Raw genomic sequence first — 17,999 nt, forward strand, 5'->3', positions numbered from 1 at the left:
CTTCCTTCCTTCCTTCCTTCCTTCCTTCCTTCCTTCCTTCCTTTCTGTGCTGGGGACTAAACACAGGGTGCTGTGTATGCTAGGCAAATGCCCTACCAACCTAGTATCATTTCTAGTTCTAATGACATTACCCATTCCAAGTAATTAAGAATCTTACAAAGATTTACATAAACAATCTTAACTTTGGAAAAAAAATAATCTAAATGCAAACAAAATAATGCTTTGAAAAGGCAAAACAACAGCAGGAAGACCAGGGCTCAAAGCAAGCCCCTGCAGACAAGCTCACAGAGCTGTATTAAAACATAATAACGACTGGGCTGGGAATGTGGCTTAGTGGTAGAGTGCTTGCCTAGCATGCATGAAGTCCTGGGTTCAATTCCCCAGTACCACATAAACAGAAAAGGCCAAGAGTGGCACTGTGGCTCAAGTGGTAGAGCACTACCCTTGAGCAAAAAAAGCTCAGGGACAGTGCCCAGGCCGAGTTCAAGGCCCAGGACTAGCAACAACAACAACAACAACAACAACACCATCAAAAGCTGCCTACCAGTGGCTCACACCTGTCCTAACTACTAGAAGACTGAGATTTGAGGGTGGCAGTTCAAAGCCAACTTAGGCAGAAAAATCTTTGAGACTCTTTTTTTTTTTGGGGGTCAGGTCATGGGGCCTGAACTCTGGGCTTGGGCACTGTCCCTCAGCTCTTCAGCTCAAGACTAGCGCTCTACCACTTGAGCCACAGCACCACTTCTGGCTTTTTTCTTTTTGCTTATGTGGTGCTGAGGAATCAAACCCAGGGCTTCGTGTATGCTAGGCAAACACTCTACCACAAAGCCACATTTTCAGTCTAGATTTTTCTTTCTTTCTTTTTTTCTTACTTTCTTCTTCTTCTTCTTTTTTTTTTTTGTTGGTCATGGGACTTGAAATCTGGGCCTGGGCACTGTCCCTCAGCTCTTCAGGTCAAGGCTAGCACTCTACCACTTGAGCCACAGCACCACTTCTGGTTTTCCGATGGTTTATTGGAGATAAGAGTCTCATGAACTTTTCTGCTCAGGCTGGCTTTGAACCGTGATCCTCAGATCTCAGCCTCCTGGGTGGCTAGGATTACAGGAATGAGCCCCTAGTGCCCGGCTATATATTTCTTTAATGCAGTATATCAATAAAAATTTTAGAGCCCAGTGCTGATAGCTCATACCTGTAATCCTAGCTACTCAGGAGGCTGAGATCTAAGGATCTTGGTTCAAAGCCAGCTAGGGCAGGAAAGCCCTTAAGCCTCTTATCTCCAATTAATCACAGGAAAAGCAAGAAGTGGTACTGTGGTTAAGTGGTAGAGAACTAGCCTTGAGCTAGAGAGCTCAGGGGGAGCCAGGGACAGTTTTCAGGCCCCCAGAGTTCAAGCCCTAGGACTGGCAAAAAAAAAAAATAGAGACCATCTTACCATTAATTTAGAAAACATTTATTCAGCATGAACTATATGCATATGCATACTATGTACTAATGACACAAAACAGGTAAAACTTTCACTTTCATTTGTTTTAAACACTACTTGCTTAAAAACTACATAGAATATAGTATCATGACAGAGTTGTTTATGAAATGTTGTGGAATACTCAAGTCAATTCTACCTATGGGAGCCAATCAACTAGACTTTATGAGGAGGTAATATTTGATCGGGTTGAAATGAAAACAGTGCATAGGAATAGACACTTTCCTTCCTTTTTCACCTCTTCCTTGGACTTTCTCTAGCTCTCTCAAGGGCCCCACTACACACAGTGATCCATTTTGTATACAAGGTTCAGTGGAGCTGGTATAAATTTTTTTAAAAATTGTTATTATAAAGGTGATGTACAGAGAGGTTACAGGGACACAAGTCAGGCAAAGAGAACATTTCTCTTTGGACAATGGCATCTTTTCCCTCACTCTCTCCTAGTTTTTCCTTTTGCATCTCCACCCACATGTTGTATAGTTTGTTTTCAATATAGTGCCTAGTGAGTCTCATTGCTTCATTTCTTTACCCTTTGTCCCTTTATTTCTGGGCCCCACTTACACTCCCAAAGATGTGTAAACAAGCATGCAGAACAAAGATGTGTAAACAAGCATGCAGAACAAAAAGGAAAGAAAACAAAAACAGCAAAAAAGAAAACACTTCTTTTCATTTCCTGGAGTTCATTTTGATAAATATTATTTTATATGATCAAAGGCACATAGGCATTGTGCCTTTCTGTTCCTGAGAGTATCTCCCTTTGGTCTCACCGGGTGTGTGAATGCTTAATGACCTATATAATTTATTATGTCCTGGTATTTTTTTTTGCCAGTCCTGGGGCTTGAACTCAGGGCCTGGGCACTGTCTCTGAGCTCAAGGCTAACACTCTATTACTTGAGCCACAGCACGACTTCCAGCCTTTTCAGTTTATGTGGTACTGAGGAATTGAACCCAGGGCTTCATTCATGCTAGGCAAGCACTCTACCACTAAACCACATTCCCAGCCCTGTCCTGGTATTTTAGATCTAGTTTCTGCATATGAGAGAAAACATGCACCGTTTCTCCCTCCAAGCTTGGCTTACCTCACTTAACATGATTTGTTCTAAGTCCATCTATTTCCCTGCAAGTGACATAATGTTATTCTAATGGCTGTACAAAATTCCATTGTGTACAAGTACCACCTTTTTCAGATCCATTCATCTATTGTAGGGTATGTGGGGTCTTTCTACAACTTGGCTATTGTGAATAGTGCAGCAATGAACATGGATGTGCAAGTGTCTTTATGGTATCCTGTAAAGTCCTTCCTTATGATGCTTGGAATTAGAACAGATACCCCTTCAGGGCAGAATCCTTATCATATAATTCGCAAACTGGCACTCGGTATGGTATGATACCAGGCACATCATAGACTCGTGTTGTGTGTGTGTGTGTGTGTGTGTGTGTGTAAGGACTTGAACTTAGGACTTCATGCTTTCATTGGGTCATGGTTAGTGTTTTATCACTGAGCCATGCCTCGATTACAGCCTTTTGTTGGTTATTTGGAGCTGGAGTCTCACAGACTTTTCAGCATGGGTTGGCTTTAAACCTTGATCTTCCAGGTCTCAGCTTCCTGAGTAACTAGTATTAAAGCCACTGTGCTGGGCTACCGATTATTGATTAATTCTGTCGTTTAATTTTATGAACTACTGGACAACAGTAGCTCATTAGTTAGTGCATTTGGAGAATAGCCAACAATATTTTATGACTAAGTTCATGAACTTAGGCTACTATCTAGCCCTAGTCTTCTAGTCACTTGCCTCAGTTTACTCATCCATTGCCTGTCTACTCACGAGCTTTAGGGAGAACTTCCCAAATTTGTTCCCATCTTCTTGATCCTTCACTGCCTAGAAAAGCAAACTGTCATTTGAGATATCAACATATTTTTCCAGATCAAGACAAAAGTTAGATAAAATAGTTCTGATACAGTGAGCATCTGTGGCTCACACCTATAACTCCAGCTATTCAGGGAATTGAGGATCACAGTTCAGAAGCCAGATGGGCAAGAAAGTCTACGCGAGACTCTTATTTCCAATTAATCACCAGAAACCAGAAGTGGAGCTGTGGCTTAAAATGGTCGAACACTAGACTTGAATGGAAAAGCTCAGGGACAGTGCTCAGGCCCTGAGTTCAAGCCCCATGATTGACAAAAAAAAAAAGTTCTGATATAGATCCAATAAACTGGGAAAGAACAAATCTGTTTTCCTGTAGCTCAGCCTGAGAAAAGCCTGCACTGAAAGTAGGAACATCTCTGGAAGCCTCTTAAGTCCATACAAAGTTCACCTAGCCCTCTCAACTATAAAGCAAAGAGATAACAATTTTGGAGAAATCGACTCTTGTATGATCCTTAAAGACTCTGAGAAAGGACTCTGGAGGCTTGCCACTTTGAATCCAGATCTAGGTTTTATGTCTTTAGAAATGAGTAGAATCTCTAGCAATAGGAGGGAAGTTCAGTGAGAACTAAGTGGTTGCTTCAGGGCAACATCCAGACGGAGGCCCAAGTCTTTTCTCACTCTGCCAAGAGATCCAGGCTTTTATAAAACATATTCTGGTAGCACTGGAAGATTTTTGTCAGTAAGCAAAACACACTTAACCTAGGAATGTGTTCGTTTCTTCTGAAAACAATTTTTTTCCAGTCATGGGGCTTGAACTCAGAGCCTGAGCTTTTGTACTCAAGACTAGCACTATACCACTTTGAGCCACAGTTCCTCTCTTTCAGTTTTCTGGTAGATAGAGATAGGAAGGAGTCTCACAACTTTTCCTGCCTGGGCTGGCTTCCAACCATGATTCTCAGATCTCAGCCTCCTGAGAAGCTAGGATTACAGGCATGAGCTGTCACCCAGTCTGAATTTTTGAAGAATAGGATTTTTGTTGTTGTTGTTTTATCGGATGTGGAACTTTAGTTGTGAGGCATTTACTTGTTGTTCAATACTTTGAATATGTCATCCTGTCACCTGACAGAGGTGAGGTTTAGTGAAGCTCCCCTTTAAATATAGGAACTCTTCGCTTAGGGTTCTTGACTTGGATTGCAGAATAAGAATTTCTGGACAAGTCACAATGGTAAGAGCTTTATTAAGTAAACAAGCAAAGAAACAGACAAACAGACAAAAGAGCAGACAAAGAAACAGAAGGGCAGGGGCACACTCTAACACAGTAGGAGTGCTGTCATAGAGACACAAGACACAGACGCAGACACACACACAAGGAGACACCCAGAGAGACACAGCACCTCGAGCTGTTGAGTATTTATAGGGTAAAGGCAGGGAGTCTGATTTTAAGTTATGCAAAGCTAGGTGCTTTGTCTTTGCTCTAACTACACCTGGTGTTATTCTCTGAGTTTCCAGGTAAGAATGCATCCTTATCTTTGAAACAAGGAGGTGTCTTGCCCTGCTATCTGCATTTTGGGGCATCCTGTAAGGCAGTTGTGAATTCTTGGCTGAGAAATGCAACCCTTAAGAAAGAATACATTCAGTTGCCTCTCTCTCTCTCTCTCTCTCTCTCTTTGTTGGTTGTGGGGCTTGAACTCTGGCCCTGGTGCTGTCCCTCAGCAATTCAGCTCAAGGCTAGAGCTCTACCACTTGAGCCATAGCGTCACTTCTGGTTTTCGGTGGTTTATTGGAAATAAAAGTCTCATGGACTTTCCTGCCCGGCTGGCTTTGAACCACAATCCTCAGAGCTCAGCCTCCTGAGTAGCTAGGATTACAGGTGTGAGCCACTGACGCCCGGCTTCAGTTGCCTCTATTCGAAGCAAAGATAGCATTTCTAAGTTTCTAGATACCATATTTCTTAGTTGCCTACACTAGGCCTCAGTTTCCATAAATTATCCTGCTTCATTTCCCCCCAAATTACTTTTGCTCCCTTAATCTTAAGGGAAGTACAGGAAAGACTATCTCCTGTATTTGCAGTTAGCTTGACCGTATCTCATTTTTCCTAGTCTATCTGGCTTCTTTAGGTTTCCATGATTTTTTCTGAGAAATGAGCTGTTAATCTTTTGAGGATCCCATGTGCACAAGTTGCTTTTCTCTTGATGTTTTGAAGGTTCTCTCGGTCTTTTGTCACTTTGATTACGTATAATGTATCTCAGCCTGGATCCCTTTCAGTATTTTCTACTTGGAGTTCATTTTGTATTTTGGGTGTATAGTTTTATGTTTTTTATCAAAATTGGGATGCTTGGGGCCATCATTTTATCAAGTGTTCTTTCTCATCCTCTGTCACTTTGGTTATATTTGTGGTATGTTCCATACATAGCATCCCATAGGACTCAGAAAATCTGTTCAGTTCTCTTCATCCTGATATCATCAGGCTTATTGATTCTTCTCAATCTTCTGTTGAATCTCTCTAGAGAAATTTAAATTTCAGTTACTGTACTTTCTAATCTCAGAGATTCTGTTTGCTTCTTTTTATAGTTTCATTTTTTTTTTTTGTTGATGAGCCATCATTCTAATACTTTCCATTAGTTCTCTGGGGCATTGTTTCCTTTAGCTCGTTAAATGGATCTCAAAGTACTTATCCAATAAGTCCAATGTTTGGGTTTTTCAGTGGCAGCTTTTATCAACCCTATTTTTTTTTCTGTTTACAGCAAACACTTTCTTGTTTCTTTGTATGCCTCCTTTTTTTTTTTGGTTGGAAGCTGGACACTATGAATCTTTTTTTTTTTTTTTGTCTGGTCGTGGAGCCTGAACTCTGGGCCTGGGCGCTGTCCCTCAGCGCTTCAGCTCAAGGCTAGTGCTCTACCACTTGAGCCACAGCGCCACTTCCGGCTTTTTCTGTTTATGTGGTGCTGAGGAATCGAACCCAGGGCCTCAGGTATGCAAGGCAAGCGCTCTACCACTGAGCCACCTTCCCAGCCCCCTATGAATCTTATAATAAACTCTGAAAACCAGACTTTACTTCCACCTCTGCATTTGCTGCTTTTGTTCTTCCTTATACTACTGTATACCAAAACCATAATAGTAAAAACTATACCAACGACAACTGCATATAAGTAAGAAAATTTACAAAGCACAAAGACCTATGTTCTAAAATCCTTGATAACTAACTTTATACAAACTCATGAAATCCTTTTCCTGTGTGTGTGTGTGTGTGTGTGTGTGTGTGTGTTTTCTAGTCATACAGGTAGCTCCATTTCCCAGTCTCCTTTACAGTTGGTTGGTGATAGAACTAAACTCTAATAGAATATAAGTAGAAATAACCATTTCTAAATCTGCCTCCGTACTAAGTCTCTCATGACTACTTTTCATGAATCTTACTCATCCAGCAACTGAACACAAAGAAGTCTCAGGTCCTAAAGGTGGAGGCACATGATACCTTGATAACCACCCTCCTGGAAGACGACCTGCTTGCCAGAAGCACTCCTTGTAGACTGCCATATGACTGAGAAATAAGTTCATGGTTTGAATTTTGTTGCAGCAATGGATAATAAAAATACTGCTTGGCTTACCATGGGCTTATATCCCAATACATTATCATAAGTTAGAAATGTATCTAATATTCATAAGCTACTGAACATCTTAGTTTACTAACAATAATACACTGCAAGGCACTGATTCCACTGGAGAGTGTCTAGGACCTGCCTTTCACTGCTCAAGTCAATACTATGTGCATATGGCTAGCCCAGGGGAAGATCAGGATTCAGTGCTCAAATTCAAAGTATGGTCTCTTCAGTACATACATTGCTTTTGTACCAGTATAGATCAAGGATCATCTGTATAGTCTATTTTCTTGCCTCAACTCCACTTGAATTGGGGACACTTTGAGCCTGAGCTAGGTTTTTGTTGACATAGGTGTGGTAGATTTTTAGTCTTTCCTGAAAGACTTTTCTGGTTTGGTGTCCAGCACATCCCAGTTGCCCCTGGGTGATATGGCATTATCTGCTTATCTTTCCTGGTGGTAGTTCCCCTAGCCTCCGTGGAGGGAGATGTTGCCTGCTGAACCCTACTCAGCCCTGGAGCTTGTGTCTTGGTTTGAACAGTCCTTCACCCTTTCTCTGAACCTTGTTTCTATTCTTGCCCAGTCTCTGAGCCTCCTCCTCATTCTTCCTGTTTAGTATTGTTTGCCTTCAGGGTGATCATCTTATCTACTCCTTTAAAGAACAGTGAATTGAGGCTTGACTTCCATGCCTAGGGCTCCAAACTAACATCAGGATCTAGTATTTCAGAGTAAACAAAAGTCTTGAATCTTTTCCCATCTAGCCCTGTTAGAAAAGCGACAATCTTTTGGGCATCATCCATAACATTTTTATTTACCGTCTAAGGAAATATCTGGTCCCTCATTTGCTGAGAGCCTTCAGATACATCCTGAGCCTAACCAAAGGGCAAAGCTCTAGTTCTCCTTCCTACCACTTCCCTGAGCTTCCCTCTGGCAGCCCATTTAATTATTTCCAGAGCAGGTTCTGATTTTGAGGGTAATGATTTGAAATCCCAGTAGCTCTAGACTTCTATGAGCCTGCCATCTTTAAATCCTTTCCCCAGCCCCAAGGGAATGATCTTCATTCTCTGTGCTGGTTATGGATCTGCTATTTCCTCAAAACTCAACAATTTCCCTAAGCAACAGAGTATAGAGGACTGATCCTTTGCTAGCTCCAGTGCCTTGAGCTACATTCCCTCTCCTATATTCTTCAAATGGGGGATCAGATGCCCATACGCCCATACTGCATATTATCATTAAACCACCGATACTCTGCAAATTACTGTACCATATAAAGGCTAGGAGCTACTTACATTATTTTGCTTTTAGAAACTATTCAGCTTCAGCTGCTCTGTTTTTCTAATATTTTCTGGCCTGTCTCCCTACTCCATTGAGAGTCTGACGCTGTCCCTGAACCTCCCCAATCCAACTCTGCACCCTTGCCCTTGAAAGGAAGGACACACTTCTTGGTTTGTTTCCTCTGTGCTTGGTTTCAGACTCTGGGCACTTCCTTTCATCACTTCATGAGTCTCAGGGTGGTTTTTCAGGGGCTTGGATGACGGGAGTATCACATAACCCATCCTGACACTGACAGATTTATTTAGGTGGGATTGGGGAGCTTGTTCCACCATCATCTTTGCTGGTGTAGAAGGGAATGAGGAAGTTCATCTCAGGATTAAGTGTGTGAAAAGTAGAAGAGGCAGAGGTGGGCTGGACCTATTCTGGTCTTTAGAAAGCAGATACAGGGTCTTTGCTGACATCCCAAGAGTACGCTTTGCAAATAGGGCAATGCCATCCCCCTTTCAGTGCTAAGGATGAGATGTAGAGTTTTGGGCTTGCTAGGTAACATTGAGCCACATCTCTGGTTGGTTGTTTTTTGTTGTTTGTTTTTTTTGAGGCTAGTAGTCTTACGACTAGCTCAGGCTGGTTTTGAACTTGCTACCCTCTTGTCTCAGCTGCCTAAGAGCTTGTATTACAGTCCTGTCTCACCATGCAAGGGTTGGAATTATGTTTTAATATACTACCCCTCAAAGGACAGTTGTGTCTCTGACATGGACAAAGAGATGACTATGTCACCAAGGACTGGTATCTTAGTCCTCAAGATCCCTGAATCAGCAGCCTTATACCCTCAATCCCAACAACATGGTGGAAGTTTGGGGGAGAGGAAGAGAGCAGCAGGCTGATCTGAGGTGCCAAGGTTTTATCTTTACTCTAGAGTAATAAGCACCAAACAGCCCCTGGGGCAACTTGGGGGCCACTGATGAAGCTGGGTATCTGAGCTGCTGCTCTGTTCTACCAGATGCCACTGAGGCTGGAGTCCCACTGCTGCTCAACTTGCAGCTAGCCTGGTCTGCATTTCTCATGGCCCTGGCTCTGCTGAGATCTGTCTTCTTGCCAGCCGCTAGACAACTCACTACCTGGAGCCAGGACCAGGCATTGATCCAACCTACCCCCTCTCCACCCTGTTCCCTCCCCACCCCACCCCTGCCTTCTAGGCAGCTGATATTCAAACTTGGCCTTGCAAAATCTCACACACCAAGATCAAATGCATGTCCTGCCTCTGTAATCTGTACCACTCTGACAAGTTGTTGAACATAAGGCCTCAGTTTCTCTGGGTGCCCTAGACAGGTGAAAGTGGAGTCCTCTGTATCAGGATAAATTCCAGAGACACAGAATTGTGGATGGCGTTCTGGAGCACATCCCAAGCACTAGCTCCTTGCCTTGCACCAAGGGCTGAGGGATAGCTACGAGAGCAGCTACTCAACCCTGGGGAAGTGGGGGTGGGGGTTCCTCAACTGCCAGGGGCTCAGACTGTGCAAGAAAGAGTTAGCTCCGTTAGCTGAAGGAGACATCCCCTGGAAGGAGCATTCCATTAGCCTGGACAGTGTGTGGGCTACTCAGTAGAAAGCTGACCCCACAGGGCAGAGGTGCTTGGAGCTCTTGCCCAGGGCAGGCCAGACCTCAGAGCTCTGATCTCCAAGGCGTGGAGCCCAGTGACTGTGCTTCTCTGGGGAGCCAGCATGTCCCCAGCGCTATGGGTAGAGCAGGGAGACAGATGGTTTTCAATTTAGTTCAGGCATGGGTAAGGAGTGTGAGCATCCTTAAAAAAAAAGAAAAGAAACTTCTCCCTAGAGATGATCTCATGGATGGATCCCTGCGGGGTTGTGGGTCCCCCCAAAAAAGGTATTTGGGGGCAACTAGGAGCTCTTCTCGGGCCTCTGGAGATGAGTGGCCCTTCTGTTAATCAAGTTACCCTTCTTACCTTGCCACTCCCTTCCATTCTGCCATCCTAGAGGAACAACGTCCAAGTTCCAGCTGCACAGCACAAGCACCCGCAGGGTTTGCAGAAGACTCCCCTCAAGGGGGCAGGCAGGGCCATGGCTTTGACCACACTGGGAGGGGCTGTCTCCACCCACCATCCCCATTACCCCCCCTGGTTCACACGACTTGGCCTGGAGTTCCTCTTCCTTCGAGGCTCACCCGCTATGGGCCAGCTGTGACTCCAGGAATGAGGAGCAAATGGTGCCAGGTTGGGACACTGCTCAAGAGGACAGCCCCAGGTGTGTCTGCTCACTGGCACTGGCAAGGTGACCTGACGTCCCTGGTTTTGGCCGGCAGCCTGGACGCCCCTGGGCTCAGCAGGAATGCCTGAGGACCCAGACACAGTCACACAGTCACTCTGCAAGGCACATAGCTGCAGGGTGTACACACCCGGCCTGTTCTCACCCTTTCTCTTCTCGCATACCTTCCAGCGCATCTACACACACAGGAGTCTGGGAGTCCTGGAGTCCTGGTCACTCTCCAGCCTCACACTAGGCAGCCAGAAAGACCCTGAAGTCTTGGTGCTGGGGTGGGAATGTGGAAATGGGGAGGGGCTCCGTGGTGAATCCAACCCCATCTCCATCCTTCCTCCACTGTTTCTCATCGCAAAGACATTTGAGTCTCTCTTTTGGACTCTTTACAGGATGTGGCTGCCCCCTTATGCTTCTGCTTTTGAGTAGCTGAGTGTTCTCTCCCTAGATCTGCCTGGCTCTGTTTCAACATTCCTTGGTGGCCCCCATCACCATTTGATTTTCGCCCCCATCACCATCTGACCCAATCCCCCACTCCCCGCCCCACCCCAGGACTGGTGCTGCATTCCCTTGAGATGCACCTTAAGCCAGGGACGGAGGGTCCAGACCTAAGTCTTCACTAAGCCTGGAGTCGGGGAGGGATACAGGGGGGGACAAAGACACTGACTGGATACATTTTGAGCTGCACCAACTCCCCACTGCCCTCTGTAATTCAGTACTTTCATATCTGAACAGACAGCAAATTTCCTTTCTCTGGCCCAGCTAGCTGGACTGTCTCGCTCCATTTCACCCTAGAGGGCATGGAACCTGGTTAAGAACATATGAAGGGCAATGGGATTCCAGACCCTGAATTCTACACTTTAGGCCCAGAGCAGACCTCTGGCTTCCACGGCTTCCCTGGGCAGGGTGGGGTGGAGTGAGAGGAGGTAGACAAGAGAAATACTGGATGCCTACAGAAGGGCCTCCAGCTACCCACCATGGTCAGTGCAAATATTAAGTCTGGTTAGCTGCTCTGGTTGGAGCAGCTCAAACTAGCTTGAGGAGGTTTATTCAGTGGTAGAGTAGCTTCTTGGATTTTTCAGAATGTCTGCATAGTTTTCCCAACCCTACTTAAATAAATATTTCCCAGGTTACTGTCCAAGGAAGAGTGAGAGAAGTTGCAGCAAGTTGCCGGAGGGGAGGGGGGTGGGGGTGGGGGAGGTGGAGAGAACTCAATTGGCCTTATGTAAATAAAGCCTTGAAACTGGTACCCTGCCCCCTACTGGCACTTCTTTGCAAATTCTGGTGACCCACCTGGACAGACGGTGGTGTGTGTGTGTGTGTGTGTGTGTGTGTGTGTGTGTGTGTGTGGTATCTTGCTGGGATCTTGGATCAGTCAGTTCTTCAGGTTGGGAATCATTTTTTTCTAAGACCAAGTGGCTATGTGTGGAGGCCTTCCCAGAAAGCCCCTCCAGGCTTGGCTCAAAGCTGGCTTCTGATTTCTCAGGCCTCTCTTGGGCAGAGACAGGAGCCAGTAACTAGCTATAGATTTTCAGGATTGTGGAAGGAGGGAGTGATGTTTGTTCTAGCCAGGTGCTGATGGCTCATGCCTGTAATCATAGTCATTCAAGAGGCTAAGATCTGAGGATAGTGGTTGGAAGCCAACCCTGGGTGGGAAAGTCTGTGAATCTTTAATCTCCAAAGTGGTAGATCGCTAGCCTTGAGCAGAAAAGTCCAGGGACAGTGCCCAGGCCCTGAGTTCAAGCCCCACAAGTGACAAAAAAAAATGTGCTCAGAAAGATTCCATTGTGCACATGTATCCATGGGGAAGAGTACCTGAGGACAAACGCCACAAAGGACTGAGAGTCTGGGTATGCTTGCTTTTGTGAATAGTTCTGGGAATGCAAGTATGAACATGTGTGTTTCTCTGATTGGCCACTATGTATGAAAAGTTTTGGTACTACCCAACACTAATGGAATGTAACAGGATCTCAATAATTGGGAATCGAATTAATGCTAAATGTGTATGCTTGTATCCACATGACAGTTGATATACAGCCTCATTTCTTGTGGAGGTGGTGTTGCAAATGTGGGTGGGGGGTAAAGGGGTAATGTAGGATAAAGAGCTTACTGTGTTAACCTCATCCTCAGGAGTCTGTTGGGGAAGAGTGGTAAGCTGAGTTGATGTGGTGGCCTTGTGATGCTTGAGTCTCCAGACCTTCCAGGCAGTAGCCCGCTCTTCTCTCTTCAATCAGTCAGAGCTGAGCTGCTTGGGCCCTACAAGTACAGACTAGTTTTCTTGGGTGCATCTGAGCTGTCTTCTGATAGGAGAAGCTTGGGAATTTTTCTTGGGGGGCTTAAGTGGTCTGCATGCAGACCCAGAGGAAGGACTCCAAAGAATCCCAGCGTCCAGCGATTCTCAATCCCAGGTCTGCTCCGATGTTTAACCTCCTGCCACAGGGCCATCACTCAGCTGCCTGGGTTCTTGAGGGATGAAATCCTTGATACTTATTAAGTCCGAGGAGGGAGAAGAGCATCTGAGTTTTCACCGATTTATCAGGAAAGTGCTGTTTTGCCCGAAAGGTAAAGTCCCAACAGATTCCAAAAGAGGAAGCTTCTGCCCACCACATCCACCCCAGTCCCCAGCCCGGGCTCATCAGGCAGGATCTTCATGGTCCTGGCCACCAAGAAGGTACAAATCCAGAAGCTACAGCTATTGTGACCTGATATCCGAAAAGCCTCAACTTTCTCCTCCAAGTCCTGCCTCGGTGCTGGCAGGATCAGCTTGGACGGGTGGGTTAAAAAGAGGGCCCACAGGGCAGGCCATGCTGTAGATTAATTTACAGCCAGAGGAGCGAGCAAGCACCTGCAGCTCCGTGCTGTGAGCTAAGTCGCCCCTTGGCCCGACCCTTCTAGCCGGGACACCGGGGATCCCATCTACAACGCACACCCGCCGCCTCCACTCCTTCCTTAACCTTAACCCCCAGGCCAAACGGACCAGAGCACTGCGCTGGAGACCTTTGCTGCACCTACGCCTGCTTAGGGCTCAGCAGCTGCCCCACAGGCGAATCTGCCCCAGGGTCTGTCTTCCCAGACCCCAGGACAGCGATCACCACCGCCTACGGGTCTGCCAGAGAGAGAGACTCTCCACGGCCGGATTTGTTTCCCAGCCTCCACGCCTGCGAACGCACGAAGCAGCAGCGCCCCGCACTGCGCACTATCACTGTGCACAATCCCGGAGGGGAACCAAGTCCCGCAGGAGATCTGCACCGGGAGAAGGCTGCCTTCTCCTCCCTCCTGCAAGAAGTTTCCCTAGGACCAGGGACTGAGGTCTTCGAGGAAAGTTTTAAGAGTTTCTATCCCTTCACCTTTGCAAGCGTTGTGGGGAGGCGTCTCGGGAATATCCCACCACGTCGGGTAAATGAGGCGCAGCTTCACTCCAGGCCCGAAGGCCGTTGTGGCATATATACATATATATATATATATATTTATGATTCTAATTTTATTATAAAATAAAAGCAGAAATATCTCTCGAAGAACATTCACATGAGGGTATAAGGGAAACGGCAAGTCTGCAGCTCGGGACCTGCGCTCAGCGGAGCATTGCAGCCACGAGGAAGAGGACAGAGCGGCTCAGTGGCCCCTAGAGAGGTGGGGCTGGGGCGAGAGGAAAGGAGAGGAGAGGAGAAGGTGAGCAAGAGCAACCGCAGCAGGCGTCCTTTGGGGGCTCTGGGACGCTGTCCTTTCTGGTTCCCTTAAGATACCAGGTGGAAAAGCTGTCACCTCTGCTCACCACTGACCAGGAGGGGAGTCCCCAGGGAGAGCCTTTGGAGATGGCCTAGGTTCATCACCACGGCTTTTTCCCTCACTCCGATTCCTGGAAAGTAAGGGTTGGGAAAGGGCAAATCAAGAGTACAGAAAGAGAGGCTGGGCTAGGATTCAAGCCATGGGCATTAGGAAAGCGGGAAGGAGAGAGGGAAGGAGGAAGAGAGCAAGGGGGGGGGGAGAAAGAGAGAGAGGAGGAGGAAAGAGAGGAGAAAAAAAAAGCCATCAATCTAGATCAATCTAGAAGGGAACAGCAAAGGGAAAGCAAAAAAGGAGAGAAAAATGAAAGGAAAGGAAAGAAAAGAAAGGAAGGAAAGGAAAAGAGGAAAGGGGAAAGCAAGAGAAGGGGAAAACAGAAAGGGAGAGAGCAGGAGGAAAACGAGAACGGTGTATAATTTATTCCCTTGCCATATTCAGGACGGGGTGCCTGGCCTTCAAAAGATCCTAAAAGCAACTTGTTGGAGATAAATCTGTAGAAAGGACCCTTACACACAATTGACCGCTTTGCCCAGGTCGTACCCCTTCGTCCTTAGTTCTGTCCGCCCCAGAGAGCGGGTCTTTCAGTACCTGGTGGGGCCGCGGGCCTGGGGCGCCCTCGCAGCACCGCCTCTGCCTCTCTCGGTCCCCGCGCCAAGCCTCGGTGGCGAGCCCGTGGAGGCGAGCAGAATTCTAGGAACCCAGGTCCACGAGGTTGGCCGACATGGGGTTGAGGATGGAGTCCTGCAGGCCGTGGTGGTGCTGCAGCGGATCTGCGCCGCCTCCGCCAGGCACTGGCACTGGCACGGGCACCGGCACCGCGCTGGGGCCGGGAGGGTGCCCCAGGCTGTGCAGGGAGGGCAGCCCCGGTGGCGGCGGGCTAAGCAACAGCGCAGGGCTGGAGGACGAGTGGTCTGGAGTCCCCGACGGCGTCTTCTCGTCCTCCGAGCTGCCTAACACCGACTTGCCGCTGCCATTGAGCGAGGAAGCCAACGGGTTGTGGCTGTTGGAACTGGAGTTCTCGCTGTTTTCCCTGCAGGTGCAGGAGCAAAACAGCGAGGTCAGCGGAGAAATCGAGGCCACTCAGGACAACCTCGCCGGGAGCCAAACCCTGTCGCCCATCTAGAAAGACAGAACTTCTGTGTTGCTTTCGAGTGTTTTCGATTCCCAGCCTTTTTAGTCTGCTTTCTGGCAGACTAAACACAGTGCGCCCCCTCCCCCCATTTCTCTCTGGTCACTGTCCTTACACTATGCCCTATACCCCAGTTCATGCTCTCCATCTCAGGACCAACTATCTTTCAAACACTTGCATTTCCTGCCCTTTTTTTAGGAGCAGAAACAAAGGAGTAAAGTACTAAGTTGAGTGGTAGGCCCAGAGGAAAGGAAGATATCTTGGTTTTCAGATGGCTCTAGATTCTTTGACCTTGGTTTTCCAAGTAGAAGTGGGGACAGCATGATGAGAGACCCTAGATCCCAGGTTGAGAGGCTGACATGAAGTTACATATCTCACAGGCCTTGATTTCTCTTTGCTTTTTTTTCTCCTGCCTGAGCACAGAGGTGCTTAAGGGCCCTCTCTTTTACACTTCATAAAGTAGGCCCTGTGGGAATTCTCTTTGGCTGGACCTAAGAGGCTTTAAGATTGGAGGACCCTCTTTGTCTGGTGGCATAGTAGATTCTTCAACCAGGGGACAGGAAGCTAGGGCTTGGCTAGCCCCTGGGAGAAGAATGAAGGAGAGGAAGAGCTTGTTATTAGTGACCTTAGACTTTCCCATCTTCACAGAAACTAGAGCTCTCACCTTGGGCCTAGCCAGAGAACTAAATTCTTCAGAAGTCTGGTAAAGGGAACCCAGCACAGAGAGGCCACCGCCTGCCCTGCCTTTGCCAACAAACCCTGGTATAAATAATATCCCAGGTATGAGTGTTTGAAATGCTGGGTAGACACCCCCTCCCCAAAGGCTCCCCCTTCCCAAAGGCTTTTCTTTGGAGGAAATTCACTATGGACACTCCAAGCTCAAGGCCTCAAACAGCAAGGTCCAATCTGCAGCATCTTCATCTACTTCTACTCCCAACCCGGACCGGATCATTCAAACTCTAGACTGAAGACACTCCACTCCACAAAACTCAGGTGTCCTGTTTTGCAGTTACCCACAGCTAGATTTTGTTCCCATAACAGAATTCTCTTCCATTCCCCAGTGGAGATTTGGAGTTCGAAGGGCTACAGGGCAGGCAGTCACCAGAGACAACTTTTGGCTAGTTCAGGAAGTCCTGATTTCCCTGAGGACTTACAACTTTCAACCCATTTTCCCATCTCAGCTCTTTGCTGATTTATCGATCTACCCACCTAAGAGGGCAGGGCTGGAGAAAAAGAGAGGTCAAGGGCCCAGCACACTAGGATGCAAAATACTACAGGGTTGCGTAGGGCAGAAGAGTGGGCAAATGTCTGTTTTCTCTTCCAGCGCAGATAACTTCCTCCCCTACCTCCACTAATAACTCCTTTCTATGAAGGGCTCGCTCTCAAAAAAAAAAAACTCACATCCAGACTAGGAAATTTCTTGCCAAGGCCCTTCTCCATGTAGGCCATCCTAGCAAAGTTCCAACTTCAATCGGACCCCTAACTGATATGTTAGAGCCCGCAGTTAGTAAGGCCGAGGAGAAGATAGGTAGAAGCAAAACCAACCAGAAATCCTTAACTTCTGCCAGGGCCCTAAACCCGTCTTCAATTATACTGTCCTTCGTGTTTGGCAGAAAGAGAAGGCTTGGCCTAATGTGCCTACTTTACAGGGGATTCAGGCCCGAAGCTTGCCGTTTCTCCACTTTTGCCCACAAACAACCAGAGAGCACGGCTGCTAACTTCCCGCATTATTTTGCCCGCTTTAGACAAAACCCTGCCTGCCCGATCTTTAGGAAAATGTAAACATCTTCCTGGGCTAGGCTTGTAGCTGGGCTGTCGGTGAAACTGGAGGATCCAGTTTAAACCTCTCCTGGGGATGGACAGACAGACAAACAGACACCCCTATCCTCCTCTCTCTTGCGCCCAGGGAAGCCGGTGCCGCAGCTCTACTTACTCGTACCTTTCCTTGGCCTCAGCCGCTCGGTCTCGCTGCCTCCGGTTCTTGAACCAGTTGCTGACCTGCGTGGTGGTGAGGCCGGTGGCCTCGGCCAGCTCACGCTTCTCACGTGGTGACGGGTAGGGGTTGTGCGCGTACCACTCGCGCAGCACGCTGCGACTCTTCTCCTTGAAGCAGTAACTGGTCTCCTCGCCGTCCCAGATGGAGCGCGGCAGCGGGAACTTGCGGCGCACTCGGTACTTGCCCACAGCACCCAGGGGCCGGCCGCGCAGTTTCTCAGCCTCGATGTAGTGCGCCTTGAGCCACAGCTGCTGAAGCTTGGCGTGGTTGTGCGGCGAGAACTGGTGGCTCTCCAGGATCTTGTAGAGCTCTCGGAAGTTCCCCCGATGGAAGGCCACCACGGCCTTGGCCTTGAGCACGCTTTCATTCTTGTGGAGGTGCTCGCAGGCGGGCAGCGACCACAAGAAGCGACCCAGCCGCTCGATGTTGCCGCCCTGCTGCAGCACCTCGCACACGCACGCCACTTGCTCCTGCGTGAAGCCGAAGGTGGGCAGCATGGACATGGTGCCTGCTGAGCCCCCGCCCGCCTGCGCGCACCCTCACCGCGCCTCGCGGTCCCGCATGGGCGCCTCCCCGCCAGCCGTCCCGGCCGAGAGGCAG

At 47.7% G+C, this 17,999-nt stretch overlaps 1 protein-coding gene across 1 annotated transcript; it reads right to left on the bottom strand.

Annotated features, from left to right (window-relative positions):
- Positions 1-14,964: 14,964 nt before the first annotated feature.
- Positions 14,965-17,971, bottom strand: Six2 (SIX homeobox 2). Its single transcript, XM_013017934.1, has 2 exons — positions 17,343-17,971; positions 14,965-15,304 (listed from the first exon to the last, which is right to left on the bottom strand). The coding sequence occupies exons 1-2, from the start codon at positions 17,900-17,902 to the stop codon at positions 14,965-14,967; spliced, it is 900 nt and encodes a 299-aa protein (XP_012873388.1). The 5' UTR covers positions 17,903-17,971.
- Between the last annotated feature and the right edge of the window lie 28 nt (positions 17,972-17,999).

The sequence above is a fragment of the Dipodomys ordii genome, unplaced genomic scaffold, assembly GCF_000151885.1.
Source record: "Dipodomys ordii isolate 6190 unplaced genomic scaffold, Dord_2.0 Scaffold37, whole genome shotgun sequence".
Taxonomy (NCBI): domain Eukaryota; kingdom Metazoa; phylum Chordata; class Mammalia; order Rodentia; family Heteromyidae; genus Dipodomys; species Dipodomys ordii.

Excerpts from the sequence above, each read along its gene's own strand:
- Six2 (XM_013017934.1), bottom strand. The coding sequence starts at position 17,902 with ATGTCCATGCTGCCCACCTTCGGCTTCACGCAGGAGCAAGTGGCGTGC. Across the intron at positions 15,305-17,342 it reads GCGGCTGAGGCCAAGGAAAG|GGAAAACAGCGAGAACTCCA; the intron begins GTACGAGTAAGT and ends CTGCACCTGCAG.